At 42.2% G+C, this 21,592-nt stretch overlaps 1 protein-coding gene across 5 annotated transcripts in view; it reads left to right on the plus strand.

The window, feature by feature from the left end:
• LOC131040988 (protein RRP6-like 3) overlaps positions 1 to 21,592 on the plus strand; it is a 337,570-nt gene that overhangs the window by 90,177 nt on the left and 225,801 nt on the right. For all 5 annotated transcript variants that reach the window (XM_057973966.2, XM_057973963.2, XM_057973965.2 and 2 more), the window contains one exon: positions 15,634 to 15,717. In XM_057973966.2, coding sequence (XP_057829949.2) covers positions 15,634 to 15,717 — 84 coding nt within the window. The remainder of the gene's footprint in view (positions 1 to 15,633; positions 15,718 to 21,592) is intronic.

A 21,592-nucleotide genomic window follows, 5' to 3' on the forward strand; every position in this document is an offset into this window, starting at 1 on the left:
ATTGTGTTAGTATGTTGGCCGGTACCCGCTAGTGCGGATGTTGTGGCCTGCTCCGTGAACAACACCTGGTTCATTTGCGTACTTCGGGTTTTCATGTTGTATGGGCACTCCTTGGTGGAGTGTCCCATCACTTTGCAAATCTCGCAGAATGCCTTCTTTTGGCAAGTACCCTTTGTGTGCCCTTCCTCTTCGCACTCAGTGCACCATATGTCCCCTTCGTTCCGACCAGTGCTTCTCATTATTTTGAATTCCTTTCTCATTCGCTCCATGTCTTTCTGGAGCGCTTGCACCCGTTTACCAGCCTCGTCGTCGCTACTGCTTTCCTGTGAAGAGTCATCATCCTCGGATGAGGATTTATTACTTTTCTTCTTCTTTGATGTTTTGTGTTCGCTCTCCAGGTCCATCGCCCTATTATAAGTGTCGTCATATGACGTCGGGGGTACAATTTTCATCTTCCTCCGTAGGGAGGATTTCAACCCTTCAACGAACCATCGTTTCTTCAATCCATCTGCGGGTTGGCTTTCCATTTTACCCAAGAGTTCTTTCAGCCTCTGACTGTATGCCCGTATTGTCTCCCTGGTACCTTGTTTGGTACTGTATATCTCCGTTACAATTTCATTGTCATCACGGAGCAACCGAAACTCTCTGGTGAATTCCTTCTGTAGATTGGCCCAGGCGGCCACTTTTTGCTTTTCCACATCGGAGTACCAATCTATGGCATCTCCTCGTAACGTGGCTGGGAATTGCTGTACCCAATCATCTTGGTCTGTTACTCCGTTGGCGGACCAAATGGTTTCACATGTACGACAGTGTCGTAATGGGTCTGCCTTGCCCTCCCTTGTGAACTTTGGCAATTTTTGTTTACTCGCCATCCCTCCGCTGGGTCTCGCTCCTCTAATTCCTTGTGTGCTTGTACCTGGCGATCCTCCGCCTCCTGCAACTGAACCTCCACTCGTGGGTCCTCCGGAAAAAGTTGCTGACACCGAACCAAACAAATTGCCTCCCGTACGGTACCCTTGTGCTCCCTCGGCACCTTCGGTCGTACCATTACCTTTCGTTGTCTCTCTCTGGTTGTCCTCTGAAATGGACAAATTCTTTAACAAGTCTTCGGTAGCGTCGATCAGGTTTAGACTTCGCCTTGTTTGTTCCACCAACTCTTCGCGGCTTCTTACCCTACGGTGGTATTTTGGTGAACTGTAGAGTTCTGCTTCGGCACCCTCCGTGACTCCTTCTGGCAGCCCTACAACAGTGTAGACAGTGTAGTTCTCTCCGTCTATCTCTGCCTCCGCAACCTCCGTGACACCTCCTGGGTTCCCTTCGAGCAACCCCTCGGCCGGTCGTCCCTCGGCAAGCTGCCTTAGCCTACGCCTTCCTTCTATCTGCTGTCTGAGATTCAACGCGGTTTGTGCCACTTCCCATTCATCACTCTGTATCTATTTATTTTTTTCCTTATTTAATCTATTGGGCATAAGTCACTTCCATACACAACAAACACACGTCATGTACACAAAAAAACTTTTATTATTTTTATTTTTATTTTGCCTTTCGGCCACAATTTATATCAGCAGTGTGTCGGGATTATTACAAGGTTCAATTTCCTCCTGGCCTGGCGCCATCTCGTTCTGTTTCCCGTCGACTGTTCTCTTCGTAGCGTTGCAGGATTTGTTGTCGTCGCTCTTCCTGGGCAATCTCCTCCAGGCGGGCCTGCTGTGCCAGCGATGCCTGTGCAAGTAGCTGGGGGAGGTGGTTCATTAACTGGTTTACTGCCGGGCTAACCTCTAGCGCTGTCCACACGACACTTGGTGGGATTTCTGCCTCCGCCGCTTCTCGTCGAACGTATGTCTGAATGGCTACCTGGAGCAAAATTGAAAATTCTCGCGTTGCCGTGTCTTCTCTTGTATAAAGTTCTGTCCGTGCGTCGTCGGCCTCCGGGTTTACTTCACCAACGGGGAGGCCCATTGTGTCTGTGCGCCATCCGTGTCTTCCGTTCCCAAGTTCGTCTAGGCAACGACGCCAAATGTTTGCCCTATCGGGTAAACGGTTAAATGCAGAACGTAAATGCACAGAACATAATGGAAATACATTAAATAACCAGTCTCTATATTAATTCAACAGTCTATGTACATCAAGTGCTTATAACATTACATTTGACACGACTATCCTGATCCTCCTTCGAAGAAAAGGTACACAATATATAATACCTGAAGGGGTGCGACACAACTGTCGCGACTCCAACTACCTACCCGTCGGCTAACTAACTGACTGCTATAACTCATTATTACCGACGACAACATAAACATAATATAACAACATAACATAATGATTATTCCCGACAACACCTTTGAGACCCAACAGATTGCATTTTAGAAGAGTTCAAGATGCATTCTTCGGTTACTTCATGTGCCAGTTTGACAGAACTCTGAAGAACAAAAGGGTATCAGATGAGGCATGGGAAAGGGTGAATGAGTATGGATGTTTGTTTCTTCAATTCCCGACCTTTACCTATATGAGAGTCGGATGCTATAGTGGGTAGCCATACATGCTCCCTAGATACCCAACTGATAAGAGTATTCTTATGGAGTTGGGAAGACAAATCATAGCTGTCCAAGCTCATCAGTCTGTCAGACATAAGGTTGGAATGGGGATCTCTACAACAAACCCATTAAAAAGTGGCCGGTATTCTCGTCATATCCGTCAAAGCCAAGGCTATGGAGACCGAAATGCAGGGAATTAAGCTCAAAAGGTTTATGTTCAGAGCTGATTTTGATTACCGGGGTATGAAGGAGAAGATCAAGAAATCCTTTGTGCATGTGCATCACATTGAGGATATCTATGTAGATCTCCGTACAGAGGTCGAAGTTCTGAAGATGGATTACTGCAGGCTCACTATTGAGCAAGTTTATGATTTGAACTTGGTGGGTATTCCACAAGGGATGATTAACAATGGGCATGTACTTGATCCTGAATATATTTCACGAAGGATTGAGGAAGCTCCACTTCCTTTAATCCAATGGTCACACAAGGAGTGCACATCCATCCTTGAGAGATTTCAGCCTATCTTGGCTAACACCAACGCTTGGCTGAAAAGTAATGTTGTCAGACTCATTAAAATCAAGATTGGAAAAGAAGATGATTCTACGGGGCCTCTTGGACGTAAGTTTGAGATTCAGGTTGACAACAAGGAAGGTCCATCATCTTCTGGCACCCGAAGCAAATTGCGAGTTAGTCGGGCAGTAGTGCTTCCTCCTGAGGAGGCGACAGTTCGTGGGAAGGAAAAGTCACGTTTCCATGTTCAGGTGATTGATCTTGATAATCGAGAAGAAGGGCAGCAAACAGACTCGCCTCATCAGATCCCTTCCTCAGTTTCCATTGAGACGCCCCTTTCTCCTCCTGACTTAATGGTGGATGAATCTCCTCAGAATGTCGTTCCTATTTCAGCATACGAGCCGCCTCTTGATCATCAACAAGAGAGTGTGCTGGAAGTTCCTGAAGATACCCCTGCATGTATCCAGCTATCGAAGATTGATACCTTCACTTTTGGTTTTGAAGAATTTATGAGGCAATCTTCATGCCCATTGGTTACTGAGCAAACCGTGGTCGCCATCCAAACAGATACTCCTCCCAGGATGACCATGGTTATTCAAACAGAAACTGCTTCTCCTTTGCTTACAGCCGCTACTGAAGGAGAGTTGATGGCTTAGTTCTTTTACTCCAAAAAGGAAAAAGCAAGAAATCTCACCTGATGCCTTTGATTATCAACAACTTAAATAGTCTAGACCCAAGGTTGCTAAAAAGGCCAAGACTATCTCCAGAGTAATTGTTGACAACAAGAAGATAAAGGTATCTGAAATTGTTGAACCCATTGCAAATAAGCCACTTGAAGAGATGTCAGCTGCTGATTACAAAGTTACAAGGATAGAATTGGGTAAGCAAATGCATGAGGTGATTAAACATGATGCTCAACTTTCTTTAGCTTCACTGGTACAACGGTGTGATGAACTTCTAGCAAAGAAAGACAAGCTAGAAGAGGAAAACCGACAACTTGTTGCAGCTATTCGTAAAATCACAAAACATACTGGTGAGGTGAGTAATCCTTCAAGTTCTACCGAGGCACGAGAATCAATTCGTAGTGTTGAAAGGGCTGCTCAGAAAGTACAAGCATTGGATTGTTGGGTTTATTAGCTTCATGATCTATGTGCACAAGTGATGAAAGACATTTTTCAGATGATGTCTAAGCTGGAAACCGTTGAAGAGAAATTAAGTCATACCTTAGACGCTTTTAAGAAGAATATGGAAAGTGTTGAAGGTAGTTTGACAATCTGGAGCACTATGCCCCAACAACAGTTGAGTGTTCTACAAGAGCATGCCATCATCTCTTCCAGGGTCATGTACTTGGAATTTGAAGAGCTTCTCGAAAATAAGGCCCTTGTTCTTAAATCCCTCATTGAGGAGATTGGTGATGCAATGAGATTACAGGGTGAAGTTTTTCAAGATATTGTTTCTCATTGTGAAAAGGCCTCTTGCAACATAATAAGTCAGGATGGAGAGCTGATTCCAGAAGAAGAAGTTCTTGTTGATTTACAGATGAGGATTCATAACGAAAGAAGGAGCGAACAATTCTCAGCTGCTTCAATTCAAATTTTGATGAAACAACAAATCTTTTTGTATGAAATTTAGTCCATCTTGGAGAAGGACAACTCTACGCTCCTCCTATGCCATGATACCATTGTGAAGACCATGGTTGTTGCCAAGAACACCCATGAACCAAATCTCGACGAACCACAAATGATCATCCAGAAGTTTGAAGGACTCATCTCTTCACGTGCTGCAATTTAAGTGTTTTTTAACACTTAGTTGTATTTTTCCAGATTTGTAATCTTTTAGTTGTAGTTTTTTTTTTTTGACAAGTTACATGTAAAAGCCTTTTTGTAAAATGCAAGTTAAGTCTTTACTTGCACTTTTGTAATTACATGTAAGGCAACTACAAGTTGTGTTCAGTTAAGACTGTAGTTGGAATATGTCTTAGTTAGTTATTGAATAAGTCTTGGTGGTTGAGAGAATCTCTCAAGTTAGTTAGGATCCTCCCACCTTTTTCTCAAGGCTCCTCTTCTATAAATACTTGAGGGGTCTATTGTAATTTTTATCTTTTGGAAAGCGAGCAAAAACTCTGCCAAATTTACAACAAAGAAGTCTTTGAGCTTTCATGTGTGAATCCAAGAATTGAAAGGAATAGAAGGAAATGGCTCAAGCTTTGAGTCTTTGTGCTACATTCTTGAGTTTGTGTTCTATATTATCTTTCTTGCAAGTGTTTCTTAAAGAGCTTAATTGCATTTGATTTGCAGTCTTTGTGCTGCAAGTATTTGAGGTTAATATAGATTAAAATAAATATTTTGTTGAGAGAAGCTGTAAGTCTTTGTGCTTTCACTTGTTCTTAAGAGAATTTAGGAGCAGATTTTGTGAGAAATAGCTTAAGTCTTTGAGCTTATACTACTTCCCATTGTTTTATGTAGAAACGAATAAGATATTGCAGTCTTTGAGCTGTTATAATTTGTTCTTGATAGCATTAGTATAGAAAAGGGTAGATAGGACTTCACATAATCAAGTCTTTGAGCTTGATATTGCTGTCCTGTGCCGAAGGAAGTGACAAAAGTCTTTGGGCTTTCAGGAAATTTCATTTCCTTTTTCTCATTTCATTTCGAAAGGTGTTACTTCTGTTTTATATCAAATCGCTATCACTTTTCTGTGAAGAGAAAAGGATATTGTCTTTCTTGAAAGAAGAAGAAAGATTGCTGTCCCATCCTATTTTATTTTCAATGTTGTAGTTAGATAGGGGGAGCCTTCCCTTAATTAGGAGAGTTTTACTCACACGCTGTGGTTGAAACCACAATTTTGTATATTTCCTCAAGTGTACAAAATTTTCAACCAACACACTGAAGCTAGTGCGAATGTCTGAACTCGTCCTAGTGCCTGATCAGTTAGGAGAGGATGGAAATAGAGTGCACCTAGACTTTTAGAAGGAGAAGGAAAAGCCTATTTTTCCACCAAATTGGACTGATCCAGAGATATCCGATCTTGACGCTTTGACAAGACATGTGACATATGATTGATGGGCGATCCTGAATCACTATCTACTCTGGATGGAATTATTGAGGAAACATAGGATGACACTAATGAGCTTGATTAGGGCCAACAAGAAGATAATAATCAAAGGAAAGGTAAGGAGATTGCTGAAATTGCAAGTTCAAGGAAGGCAAAGTAGCAGAATGCACCAAGTAAAGGACCAAACTCGAAGAAGCAGAAGACAGTGACACCTTAGCCATCACCGAATAGTTCTCCAAGCGTAGAAGAAGTGGACCTATTTATAGGAGAAAAGATATCTAGTCCTAGGAATGAAAGCCAAATGGAGATTGAGTCTAGTGTACTTGACAAGAAGAGTGGAATTGCTTTCATGGAACCTCCCCACCTAGAAAACGTTGAACATGAATCCCCTCGGGATGAAGATTTGAACATCATGGATTTCTTTGATCAGCATGATATGACAACAGAAGTGGAAGGCTTGGGGGACCCGAATTTTCCTTCCCAATGGAGATTTTCTTGAGGATGAAACTTAGCCAGGATAACAAGAACAAATGGAAGTGCATAGTCAGTTGTCAGAAGAATTAGTGTGGCTAAAGAGACGAATGAGAAAAGGTCCGGAAGAGGATGGTGATTCGGCGACAAAATTGGAAGAACTCCTTATGGATAAACAAGTCAAAAGAAAAGAAGACAGCTAAGAAGTTCTCTCAAATGATAAGAGGAAAATTAGGATCAAGAATTCTACATGTTGCTGTTCCTAGAGTAGACAAGACGAGGGATGAGATCACTCTAGGAAAGTATGATGTAATAGAGATTGATTTAGGGCCTACTTCAAGAACCCAAGCCATTGAGGATTTTGATGATTCCACTCAAGCTTTGAAAGATCAAATTAGGAAATTGGAAGAAAAGTATAAGAAGTTGAAGACTGACCATAAAGCCTTAGGTGGATATGCGCAACACTTAATGAAGCTAGTTAGGTAGGAATATGAGGCATTTATTCCACCCACTACCCTTCCAAGGGAATCAGTTGAAGGCCTTGAACAAATGAAGGTGATTGCTCAAGGAACTAAAGAATGGTTGAAGAAAGTTCACAAGGAGGTGGATACATTCAATGAAGACTTAGTGCAAATGTACACCAGGATTGTGGCCATCCTCAGTTTAATCTAGGATATTGATCATGCTTGGGAAGACACTCATATCTACCAAGACAAGACTATTCCACGCCTAGGAGCATTGATGGAGATTCCTTAAGACACATTGATGGAAGGAGGAGTGATTAGGGAAAAAGAAGCATATGACTTCTCCAGATGGTACTGCATAGTGATATCAGGAAAGGAAGCCTTCGAGAAATCAAATGAAGAATCAACATGTTGGCGGAAATATTGTACATGGAAATAAAACTAGTTAATTAAGTTGTAATTGTGTTGGTTAGTTGGCAACTGAGGGGTGGTAGTTGCGGTGCGACGGTTGGCGCTCGCACCCCCTCGGTATCTTTATATACTTCCAAATGTAACTTGTAACGGGGACAATTATGAATGGAATAACATCTGATATATTGCATCTGATATCTATGGCATTATTATTCTGCATTACGTGTTTTATCTGTGTGCTTTAAGTTATTCACCCGAGAGGGTAAACATTTGGCGCCATTGCTAGATGTACTCGGGAACGGAAGACACGGATGGCGCACGGACACGATGGGCCTACCCGCTGGTGAAATAAACCCAGAGGCCGACGACGCGCGAACAGAATTGTACACAGGAGAAGACACGATGAGAGAATTTTCAATTCTGCTCCAGGTAGCCATCCAGACCTACGTCCGACGAGAGGCGGCGGAGGCGGAAATCCCAACAAGTGCCATGTGGACAGCTCTGGAGGTTAGCCCGGCAGTAAACCGGTTGATGAACCACCTCCCCCGGTTGCTTGCACAGGCATCGCTGGCACAACAGGCTCGCCTGGAGGAGATTGCCCAGGAAGAGCGACGCCAACAGATCCTTCGACACTATGAAGAAAACAGCCGACGGGAAACGGAACGGGATGGCGTCAGGCCAGGAAGGAATTGAACCTTGAACTTTTTATATTCAAATGAAAGTGTCATTGACATGAGTTGTATTTGAGCAGATGAATTAATAAAGACGTGTTTTGATTTATGTATTGTGAGTTATGGAAATGTGCGACAATTAATGCCAAACCTATTGAATAAAGATAGAAATAAAAAAGCAGAAACGGACGAGTGGGAGGCCACGCAGAGGGCCTTGATTCTGGAGCAGCAAGTAGAACGTAGACGGAGGTTGAGGCAACTTGCCGAACGGTGGCCCGAGGGGAACCAAGGAGGTGTCACGGAGGGTGCAGAAGCCGACGGAAATTTCTCTGTGTCGCCAGAACATCGTAGGACGCGGAGCCACGAAGAGTTTCTGGAAGAAACAAGGTTATGGCGAAATCTAGTTGAGGAGACTCGGGATTAGTTTAGAAACTTATCCCTTACACCACGGAGTGAAGATCACCAACGAGAACCAGGAGTGGGCGCGGGTGAGAGCGAAGGGGAAGGCAACCGTACGGGTGTCGGTGCCACACACGACAGGCAAAACACCGTACCTCTAGTCGCCCATGCAGGACACACCACCGGCGCCACCGGAGGAAGCAACGCAGGGCCACAACCACAGGCACAACCACCCCCAGGAAGACGACTCGGGATGGCGAGTAAACAAAAATTGCCAAAGTTCACAGGGGACGGCAAGGAAGACCCCCTACGGCACTGCCGTACATGTGAAACCATTTGGTCCGCCAACGGAGTGACAAACCAAGATGACTGGGTACAACAGTTCCTAGCCACGTTACGTGGAGTTGCCATAGATTGGTACTCCGATGTGGACAAGCAAAAAGTGGCCACGCGGGCCAATCTACAGAAGGAATTCACGGAGGAGTTTCGGTTGCTCCGTGATGACAATGAAATTGTAACGGAGATATACAGTACCAAACAAGGTACCAAGGAGACAGTACGAGCATACAACAGGAGGCTGAAGGAATTGCTGGGTAAAATGGAAAGTCAACCAGCAGATGGGTTGAAAAAGCGATGGTTCGTGGAGGGACTAAAACATTCCCTCCGAAAGAAGATGAAAATTGTTCCACCTACATCGTACGAAGACGCATACAATAGAGCGATGGATCTCGAGAGCGAGACCAAGACATCGAAGAAAAAGAAGAAGAAGGATAGCTCGTCCGAGGAGGATGACTCGTCACGAGAAAGCAGCAGCGACAGCGACGCTAGCAAACGGGTGCAAGCGCTCCAGAAAGACATGGAGCTAATGAGGAGGGAATTCAAAACAATGAGAAGCACCGGTTGGACCGAAGGGGACATATGGTACACTGAGTGCAAAGAGGAGGGGCACGCAATGGGTACTTGCCAGAAGAAGGCATTCTGCGAGATTTGCCAAGTGATGGGACACTCCACCAAGGAGTGCCCATACAACATGAAAACCCGAAGTACGCAAATGAACCAGGTGTTGTTCACGGAGCAGGCTACAACATCCGCACCAGCGGGTACGGCCCAACAAACCAACACAACGACATCATTTGGAGGTTACCGGGACAACAGACGCGGCGGCGGAAGGATTAGCAACAATAACAATAACGGAAGCCGTATCCAGTATGACGCCAAGGGCCGGCCAATTATCCAATGTAGGGCCTGTAATCAGTGGGGGCACTTCGCCCGTGATTGCTCGAAGGAAGCCACCCCTCAGCACCTCTGCCGATGGTGTGGGCTAGGCGACCATGAGGACGCAAATTGCCCACAGGTAGGGGTTAATCTCCTCAACATTGAGAAGGTTGAGAAGACTGGTGAGAAAGTACTGGCGATCACCCGTGCCCAGACGAAAAAGCCACTTATCCCGATCCCCGTACGGAGAAGGAGAGATTACGGGAGGCAAAGGCCAATATTGAACGAGAGATGACGACCGAACGACGGGACAATGAGGTGGCGAGTACATCATCCCGTACGGAAGCGGAAAATAATATCATTGGGCAAGTACTGTAGATGGAAGTACCTATAAGGGTAAAGGACTTTCTAGAAACAATGCCACAGTTAAGAACCGCCATTTTTAGTTCCATACAAACCACTGCGCAGGCACCTTTGCGTGCCACATAGGCGGAAGTTCCGGTCAGCCCCTTGGTTGACCCAATGTTGTTGGCCTTAAATAGTGGTCGGCATCCTGTTGCAGTAGAGATGGGAATTCTCGGGGCTATCCTCAAAGACACCATCGTGGACGGAGGTTCAGGGGTGAATGTACTGCTAGAGGATACGTGGAAGACGCTGGGGAAGCCAACACTATGGCCACCCACGTTCAACTTGGTAGGTGCAGACCAGCACGACATCAAGCTACTCGGAACCTTGATGGCCCAGCTGGTCACCATCAGCACGCAACCTTTCATACTAGATTTTGTGGTAATCCCACTCAAGAAGAAGGGGTACGACGCCATCTTAGGCAGAGGGTGGCTGGTTACAGCAAAGGTGAACCATGACTGGAAAAAGAACACCCTTTCTATGGAGAAAGGGGGGCGGAAGTACACCATTGATCTGAGGACCCAGGTTGTTGACGAGGAACTGACATCATCTTCGGAATTGGAGGGTGAAGGAAAAGGCTACCCGAGGGACGAAGGACGGGGCTACAGGGAGCCCAACGACGAAGGGATTCTCAAACTAGGAGAATGCTCCGAGGATGAGATAGGGTCATTGAACGGGCTCTTCCACTGGCAGATGGAGGATTATGAAATGTTCCAGAGCTACAGGCTCGAAGTAGAGGAACCAGAGCAAGTAACAGAGGAGGTGTACCTGCCAGAATACATAGAATATTGGAAGGGAGACGCCCCAAACCTCGGTGACGTAGATAATCCGAAGATCAATTGTGTCGGCAACGATTGGAACCTTGTGTGGAAGGCCGCAACTTTCAAAATCTTTTTTATTCTTCTTCTTCTTATGTACGGGAAGGAGACCGTGGTCCCTGTAGAATTTGTGGTTCCAGGTCTTCGGATGGCCATTGAAAATAGATTGGCCACCAACGGGCCCACATTGAAACCCTACCACGCGAAGCGCGCAGGGGACCCGAGAGGCCGGACGGACACTCGAGAGCCCGGAGGGGGACCCGAGAGGATGGAAGGGGACTCGAGAGGCTGAGCAGGCGACTTGAGAGGCATGGGACCAATGCGGGAGACTCTTGGGCAAGGAAAACCGAGAAGGATGAAGGGCGATCCCAGAGACAGGGGACCCGAGCCGACGACTCTCTAGACAACTAAATTGGGAAATTGAAAAAAAAAACAAAAAACGTACCGTCGTATGGGTCCGTACGATAGTGACCGTACGATCGAGAAAAAAAGAAGAAGAAGGAAGCCACGATGGGACCACCGGCGATGGAACCACCGTGCGGTGGCAACACCGGCGGTGGCAACACCGACGGTGGACACCACCGTGTGGTGGACATCACCGCCACCCAGAGACATAAACGCAGCACCGCACAAACAAACACAGACACAGTCGTACGGTGGAGGGGTGTTGACCGCACGGGAAGGTGGCCGTACGATTGGAGGTGTCAGTGCTGTTGTTGACCGTACGAGGAGGTTGTATGGCCGGGGTGCCATCGGGGACATTACAGAGGAAACTTAAAAAAAAAAACGACGACGACCAGATTGAAAAACTATCCGATGACATCTGGAGCCTTGACACTGAAAATATTGGAGTGTAGAAGAAGGGTTTTGACATCATAAAATATCACAGAAATGATGCGCTGCCCCTCGACCCCGTTGGGGCGCTGCCCCAGACCCCGCTGGGGCCCTGCCCCTTGACCCCGCTGGGGGCGTTGCCCCTACCCCGCTGGGGGTGTTGCCCCCAGACCCCCAGTTTACTTTTGAGCTACAGTACACTTGTTGGAGTTGGGCGAAGGGCATTAAAGATGTCACGGTAAGTGTTGTGGTTTTCTGTTATGTGAGAAAGAAGCCTACAGTTAAGCATTGGCGGGGAAGCCATAAGCCGTAGAGGGAGACGGATTTGGAGGTTGCGAACAAACAGAGTTTGAGGGAAGGCATTGCTGACACGCGAAGTCATACGACACCAGTCAGTTCAGTTATCAGCCTTTGGGGAGTGTGATGGAGGATTTGAGGTGTCTCGTAGCCTTTTTGACAAAGGGTTGTGGCCACCTCTAGGTAGGAATGATACGCTTGAGGAACTTGGAGTATGTCTCGGCTGGACGTGAGGTTGCCTTGGTGTTTGCAGAGAGGGCTCGGGAGGAGCTTACCACCAGGTTGGAGGCAGTACTAGCGTGAGACGTAGCTCAGCGTACCCAGGAGTTGGATGCCGAGAGGGCAACGTCGGTGGCTATCAAGGACAAATTGGCTAGGGAGACAGTATCATTTGAGTAGCAGTTGGTGGAGGCTGAGACTGAAACGCGTGTTTTGCAGACAAGTTTGGTTTAGGCACAGGAGGACTTTGATGTCAAAGAAAGCACTAATGGTGAAATCCGCACTTGAGCATAGGATGGTAGCAAAAAAGGGTTTTTAAGCGAGGACGCAATAGGTGTATAAGTTCCGGGCTTGACTGGCGCCAGCAGTTTTGTTTAATGTCATCTCTATTTGTGTTAAGTCGTCCGGAGACAACTTCTTTTCTTTTGGGGGGGATGATGTTGGCGGCAATATTGTACACAGAAATAAAACTAGTTAATTAAGTTGTAATTGTGTTGGTTAGTTGGCAACCGAGGGGTGGCAGTTGCGGTGCGACGGTTGGCGCTCGCACCCCCTTGGTATCTTTATATACTTCCAAATGTAACTTGTAACAGGGACAATTATGAATGGAATAACATCTGATATATTGCATCTGATATCTATGGCATTATTATTCTGCATTACGTGTTTTATCTGTGTGCTTTAAGTTATTCACCCGAGAGGGTAAACACAGCACAGCTAAGGAGGATACTCAAATAAATCATTAATTATGTCTTCTTAACCGTGCTGATTCTTCATTAATTTAAGAAGACATAATGAGTTTGCAAGAGGGTGTTGTGTAAGTGGTGGTTTTTTAAGTAGTGTCATGCCGTGCCAATGAGGCTACCGGATCGCAACTTTGATAGAAGTTAAATAACAGAAGTTACATGAAATTGTAGCCGCAGCCCTTAAAAGTATAACTTAGTCTATTTAAAAAATGCTAGCAATCCATTGTGGAAGTGGATTAAAATTAAATTAAAGAATCTATCAAAGGGCAGCAATCTCTTAGAATAACAGAGATTTATTTAGAATTAAATTATTATTCTCCAAGTGCAGTGATGAAAGGTTGTATCTCTTGCAAAGGCAATAGTTGTGATGAAGAGGTGTGACTCCTTCACATTGGAAGATATAAAGGGGAAAACCTTTCATTTGTAGAAGATCATCAATTCAGAACTTCATATCAAAACAACTATTCATCAAGCAATATATAAAATTCAGAAATTCATCACCAAATATCAATTCATTCAACTATATACAAAATCAGAAATCCATTCAAGAATCAATTTATAAAATCATGACTTATCAATACATCAAATCAGCATTCATTCATTCATCACTCACCAACACATCAAATCATCAATCATTTATTCATCACCAATGAGTTCATCATAGGAAAGCATTCATTCATCCATCAACCTTCAATTGTAAATAAAGTAATCATGCGAACAAACCATCAATCTTACAATTCATTCAGCATATTGATTCAGATCATTGATTTAGAACAGCAAGTCAGAAATACAATCAGCAAATAATATAATCAATTCAAACAATAATCCTTTATAAAACATTCAACTATTATTTAAAGATTGAATTGCCACTCCATCAAGAAATATTAATCAGCAATAGTCTAGCTGCCTAGCAAATATATTAAGTTATCAGTTTTAAATTCGTGGTAGTATTTGCAATCCGGATGGGGTCTGGGGTCATGGGGCAAGCTAAGGTTTTGATGGACATAGTCAGGGTCTTTTCCTACGTTTGACATTCCAGGGATGGGGTCCTTGGTATTGTCACTGTTGAGTTGGGGCCCTTGAATTCAGCAGATTTGCAAAGTATTTCCAGATCAACAGTGCAAAGTATTGTCACTGTTGAGTTAGGGATAGGGCCCTTGAATTCAGCTGATATCAACTTTGAGTATTGTGCTATATATTTATAAGGGGACATTACATGCTTTGAACATTTTCATAAGATGATGGTTTCTACTAAATTCAGATTGATCTTGTTTTGCATATATAGAGGTGACAATGATTTTTCCTAGCATGTTTTATATTGATAAAAAGAATTTAGGTATATTAGTTAAATTTTCTTTTTCTCTTAAAATGCCATGATTTTCTTCTATAATGTTGTAGTATTAAAGCTTAATCACTTCTGCCCTCCCCATTAGTATAAATCCCTTTTAATCAAAATCACCCTGAAAACAGAAATGAAAAAGAAAGAACAGCCCTTAACAATAAAGTTACGGGTGGGGGGTTATTGCCAATAAAGTCACAAGATGATAAACTTGGAAAAATCATCCTCCCAAATCAGTGTCACATGACTTCACGTGATGGATGGCATGATTAAATATGGTAATCCTATATGTGTGGGCAATCAGAAAATACATGCATAATATAAGTTTGAAGACACAACCATTGCTCAATGGAAGACACCAACATTGTACAAAGCTATAAAGTAGAGTAACACCGCTATTATTTGTAGAAGTGAACAAGAAGTAGAATAAGGAGTGTGAAAATGGGAGGCAACATAACTTGAAGGGGGGCCATCACTCATGAACGGTTGTGCAACAACTCAACAATTGACATCATTTTCAGAATGTAGGATGGATGCAGTTTTTTGAAGATTTAGTGGCTCAAACAATGATATCACCCTTGAGTTTCCCAACACATTGAGCAATGATATAGACCCTCAAAGAGAAATTAGTTTCTAGAACCACGAGGCTACCTGCACGTGGAGAAAGGTGGTGTAACTTTTAACACAAAGCCAGTGTGAAATTGATTATTCTTGGAGGGTGAAAATTTTGAGCATTCCGCTAGAGGGTGAAGATTGTCTTCATTTTCAATTACATTAATTTGGCCCCCTATATCAATATGTTCCTTGTTGGTTTTTACTTTGGTTTGTAGACTGCTAAACTATCAAAGTATCGATCCTTTAAAGTGAAATACCATATTAGGAATTTCGTTTTCTTTGGAAACTATGGCACAACTAAATGAAAATTTCAACTGACCTGATCCATGCTTAACATATTATCTTATATTGCTGGCCTTATTCTATTGCTTTCAAACAAATGTTCTTATGCCTTGGTAGTATTGGTCATTCATGTGTTAATGATAATAATAATTCACTTAACCCTGAAATGTTTCTCTTGGTATTGCTTTTTTCTAGGGTGACATGTCTGTAGCTTTTCCTAAGAAATCTCGAGGAAGTATTATTTTCATATTTGTGAATGATATAAAAACTGAAGAAGCTTTTTAGCAATTTGGGATGCTACTATGCAACCTATAGACTAAATGGCTTGCTTATGTCATTAACATGCAGGTCTTTCATGGAGCAGACAGTGACATCCTTTGGCTTCAACGGGACTTTCATATCTATGTTGTAAATTTGTTCGACACCACAAGAGTAAGTCACTTTATTTTTCTCCAAAAGTTACATCCTAAATTTTTAATGATTTTTTTTTTCAGAATCAAGATAATCTGAATGTTAGTAGTCTATAGTCTATACATCAAGAGCTTTTAGATCTGAGCATCAAAACCATCACACTTTTAACAGCCATCAAAACAAGCACAATTTGGCACCCTTACCGTAAACCATGGTTTCCTTCATGGACCAGGCCTCCTACTGCCACCAATGTTTTAAGAATGCAACAGCTCTAGATTCATTGAAACTTAGCAACAATGAAAAATATTCATGCAATTTCTTTCAAAAAGGACAATTGGCAGATCCACTTTCCTAACCAAGAAGAACAGATGCTACCTCAAGAATGATCATCCCTTTAGAATCAGTTTCACTCGCTGAAATGGAGTGAAGATTATGGATATTGACGGAAAGAGCTTTTCTCTGTTGTTTTATGAGAACCTTTACAGTTTTACTGGACACACAACACAGAAGGCCTGAAGCAAGACAAGTGGTAACCTCTGGTTGTGCTGGAGACTCTGATGATGCCTCAAGGCTACTTCACGGTCGTCTTCTCCTTGAAGCAAGAAAATGACAGAAATTTCCAAGGGAGCATATCTTCTTCAACAGATCAAAATTTTTCATGTAACAGTGGACCCTTGGCTTCAACCCAACCAAAAGAACTTTTAAGCATGGTCCCTCTCTGGGTTTGTGTATCACTACTCCTGAGAGAATTGTAATAACACCCCCTGATTTTTTTTGCAATTGTTTCCTAACCACAACATGCCCTTGCACAACAAGTTCAGTTTCTGCCCTAAGAACTTTTATAGTTTTTCATTGTATTTCTTTGCTGATTCAGATTTGGGGGGCATTTATGCATTTCAAGGAAAGCTACTCATCACCAAATAAACATGCAAATAAGAAACAACAATATAACTTGCAATGATGGAATTCACTGTTGTCATAAATCTGAAGATGATTTGTAATGATTAAATTACTGCTGTCACGAAATTGAGGTGAATGGATTACTTTTCAATGTTCATAAAGTTTATTTGATAGCAGAGATGATTTACAATCCAAGTTCAGTTCACCAGCATAGGGCAGCAATCAAATAGTAATTTGTTTATAAATATCTCATCAAGGAAGAATCCTAGGCATTGGAAAGAATTTCAGAAATGGTGCTAGGCTGATTATTTGATTTTCTGAGCAGGTTTGGAGAAAGTAGCAGCACTAATAATACCTCAAACGCCCCTCAATCTTCCAATAAACCCTCACAGAAAGATATTTCCACACTTTCAGGGACTCAAAAAGTTTTAGGCACTGTGAAAAGTGGTGGTAAAATGAACATTACAGTTTTGGAACTTCATGTGGAAACGGCTACAGGTCTGCTGTTCGCACTTGCAGGGAATGGTAGCCATACAAGTCTTTCAAAATCCATCACCAATCACACATACAACACCGACCCATCAAAGAAATGTGCATCAAACATTACCAGCTCCATCAATCAGCATCAAAACTCACTAAAATGAAGGACAACAAGTGGCAATTTACTTTCAGATTATTCTTGTGTGATTCTGAGCATTGGTACAGCAGTATGGAGTCTGGACCATTGAAAGAATAATCTCCAGCCACAAACTAATCTCTAAACCTCAAAGTGGTGTCATCTAGCATAGGGAAAACATTTGATAGGATACCCACATGAAATCAACCCTTGATTAACTTGTGCAAACAACATAAGGTGGTTCGGCCTGCTCGTAGGAAGGGTATGACCAGCGATAAATCCCTAAAAAAAACTCCAAACAACACCACCAAAAAAATGTAGATAAATATAGCCAATAGACCCCAAAAATATGCACACTAAAATACCATGAAAATCTTCATTGCTCCCTGAAACCTCAAACCCTGAACTCCATAAAATCGATGTGTTTCTTGAGTGAAAACGCGAACTAACTTGGATTGATCTTTCACCATTGAAACCAGTGAATATTGATGAGGGTTTTATCCTCAATTAACCTTGGGAAAACTTCTTAGTCCACTTTTGTAGCATCTCGATATGTGTGCAACTTTGAATGTGAAAAATGAGATCCAAAACTCCAATTATAGAGTTTGGAGGGAATTAGGCTATTTTAAAATTCAAATATTTTATTTTCATCTAAAAAGCCCCCATAATGTTTTAAAACAACTAAGTCCCCCACATCCCCTAGGTGTCCAACTTGGGGAACAAAAACACCTTTTTAATATGTAAACACTAAAGTGAATAATAAAACGCCACTTTATTACTTTAGTGCAAATGTTAAAATATTATCAACCACCTTTTAGAAAACATGCCAAGACACAGAAAATGGAAATCAATCTTGTTGAAACATAACTGATGCTAAAGAATAATGATTGGTGTTGAAACGAGCACTGACTATAGATAACAATGTTCTCCAAGGATTAAGGAGATTAAACCTAGAAAGATTAGTGCCGAAACGAGCACTTACTATAAATAGTTGTGTTCTCCAAAGATTGAGGAGAACAAACCTAGAAAAATCGAGAAAGATTGGTGCTGAAACGAGCACTTCCTGTATATAGCAGTTTTCTTTAAGGACTGAGGAGAACAAACCCAGAAATACTCAGAATGCTACAAAGAGCATTGTCACCAACAAGGGCACCGACTGAACTCCAAACCATTACCAAATGCCACAAAATCCTCAAAACTTAGTCAACACTCATAGAATAGGAAGATAAAACTGGGGACATTACAGTCCTTCCATGTTGGCTCATAAATAGAATGATCTCGGATAAATCTCCATGTGATTCTAATTCTAGAAGTTTTGTAGCTCCATTTGCTTAGAACACTGTACCGTTGGGCAGTTGCACAATTAAACTCCTAAAATTCTGTTGTAAGAAGATCAAGCAAACACTAGAAGATCTCGGTCAACTTCTTGGAAAATTGCTCTTCATATTCAAACCCATGGCACCATAGGCAAAAGCTCAAAAAAGTTGATGTCAATTCCCTCATTTTCAACACTCTGAACCCCAGCAGAATGGCTCTCACTGAAAACCAATCTGCTGTATTAAGTTATTAACCATAAGTGCAAGCTGATAATAAGAAAGAACAACTATTTGGTGCTTGAACACCCATCCAACACCGAACCTAGTTAGCCAAACCTGTCATTTGCATGACCAAAAAGTGTAAGAACTCTTGCAGGTTCTGACTTAAATTTCCAGCTTTAGACACTTGGGAATTTTGTCAAACAGTTCTCGTGCAACCTCTATGTACACTGATCTAAGTCTTCAGTCTGATTTGTTTGCTTAAATGGGCATTGAATACGATCAGACAATCCATCTATGAATATCACAATTTTGTGTCTCTCTGAAATTTCAGTTACTAAGACTGCCAATTTTTCAAATTCAGAAATGTATTGTTCAACAGTTCTAGATTGCTTAAGCTGAGTTAAGTCTTTAAGATGGAGTTCAGGATCTTTAGAATCAAATCTATCAATATGTTTCTCAATGAATTCAATATATGGAACAATCTGATTATGACCCAAGGTTACTTGCCCATGGTGCCACCATTCGTGTGCCACACCATCAAGATGTAATGCTGCATATTTGATTGCTTCATCTTCCAACATAGGATTTAATTGGAAGTAGGTGTCAAGTTTCTGCACCCAAGCTCTAGCTGCTGTTTTCCCTGACCCATCAAAATAAGGGATAGACATTTTACCTATTTTCCTCTGTAATTCACTATTATTCCCTTGCTGTCCTCTTGGCCTATGTTTCATTCTGACATCCAAGTACTCTCTAAATGTCATTGTTGACCTAAAATCATCCCCTGATAATAACCAATCTTGGTGTATCTCATCCTGTAATTCTCTAATTGTTGGTTCATTTTTTGGTTGCACATTCCTAACAGTGAAAGTTGGCATAAAAGGTCTGGCTGTTCCTATTCTTTCCGGCTGATTATTAGTGACAAAATGCTCATCTCTACCCCCATTGTTTGCCCCAACATTTTGGTGTTGATTATTTCCATTATTTTGATGCCGGTTAATAAATTGGGTCATTAAATTAGTCATTCTGTTGACATTGTCCTGCATATCTTGCTGACTTTTGATTAAAGCTGTTATGAGATCCCTATTGTTTTCTGGTTCCCCCATACTGTTTGTTTTAAAAATAATCTCTTCGTCGGTTTCAATATGGCTGTCCTCAATCTCTAATTGAATAGAAGAGTTTCAGTGTGCTAAGGGAAAGGTTTGATTTCTGTTTTGTCGGACCCTAGTATTCCGGAAATTATAATTTCCCTGGTGCATACTCAGCTGTGCATAAACTTACTTGAATTTTCAACACCCTACAGGCTGGCAAGATTTCTAGGCTTTGATACCACTGTAAAATTCCCTAACTGGGCTTTGATTGCAGTCAGTTGCATAACCAAGACAAAGCAGAAAATTATTTATGCAGCACAGTCAAAGGTGGAAATGAACAGCTTACACATTATTTTCTTTATTTGGGGTCTTCCTTATCGGCATTGATTATAGTTCTATTTTAGTAACCATTGAAACATATAACAAATTAAAGCAGACATTGATATCAATTTATTCCTTTGGAGAACAAGGAAGATAAGTCTTTTATGATGCACCTGGTTGGGAAGCAATGTCCGTTGATGAAGACTTCACGTAGACTTCAATAGATGAACAAAATGATACATTTCTGGTTGCAACCAATTCACCAGAGCATATAATGTATGTGCATTTGCATTAGATTTTTAGACGCTGCACTTCCACTGTATGTAGTTACTCCGAAATTCTTCCCGTGATTTCCATTTCCCCACATTGCGATGACAACAATCTCGTTCCTTCCATTTATAGACGGCACTTCCCGTATGTTGTTGGCAAATATCCACATTGTTACCCGATATCGGGCTACCAAGGCCCGCTTAGATGTTGTAGTGTTTTTGGGGTTGCGGAGGGACCGACGACGTGTGTGCTTCCCGTGATCTCATTGCTTAGTGCGGGTGATGTTGTGTATGCTGCCTCCCGCGATTCCGTCATATATGCATCCTGCGATTCCGCGGTTTGAGTTTGCACTGATACACACTCCGAATATAACCCAGGATTCACTGTGACTTCACTATGGAAGAAGCTGATGGATTCTTCTCCAGAATCGTATGACCAATAGGTCAGTCCAAAAACTGACGAAAGGCTATTAATCTCTGAGATGTGTGTTAACACATGCAGGCTTCAAATTTATTCTTCCACGCACCTCCATCTCTCGAAGCCATCCTTTTATTAGCCAAAAATTGGTTTTATTCCCGTAATAGTTAAGAGAATAGTTATGGTGTTAATGAAATACTTTATTAAAATGCTTTAATAAATAGGGACATTTAATATTAATTATTTATATTAATGAGTGAAATATTAATATAAAGTAATTAATATTTTCTACGTGTGACCACATTTAGACTGCATTTACTAGGGGACATTACAATACCCCTTTACTAAAAATAGCAGGGGTCCATCTCTAACATCTCCGACTTACTATAAATAGTAAGTAATGCATACGGAGTCCAAATGAAGCCAAACGAAAGCCAAACCGACAAAACCCTGACCACTGGAGAAGCTGCATCCCTCAAAGGACCCTCCATCCAACCTTATTAGCCTATGAGGGTCAGTAATAGGCTAATCCCATTGAATATCTGATGTCAATAGGAAGGGGACATCACAAAAAGCCTTCCCATAAGTCACCAACTCAATAGTGTACCAAATTTTTCTCAGATTTTCTCTCCAATCCACTTGTATGCAAGCAACTGAAATCATGTAATGGCTGATTGAAAGGATGACAGCTGCACCAAATTTGAAATTTTGTGTTGTAGACCTACATAGAATAGTCCCTTTGTCAT

This window comes from Cryptomeria japonica, chromosome 4 (genome assembly GCF_030272615.1).
Source record: "Cryptomeria japonica chromosome 4, Sugi_1.0, whole genome shotgun sequence".
Classification (NCBI taxonomy): Eukaryota; Viridiplantae; Streptophyta; class Pinopsida; order Cupressales; family Cupressaceae; genus Cryptomeria; species Cryptomeria japonica.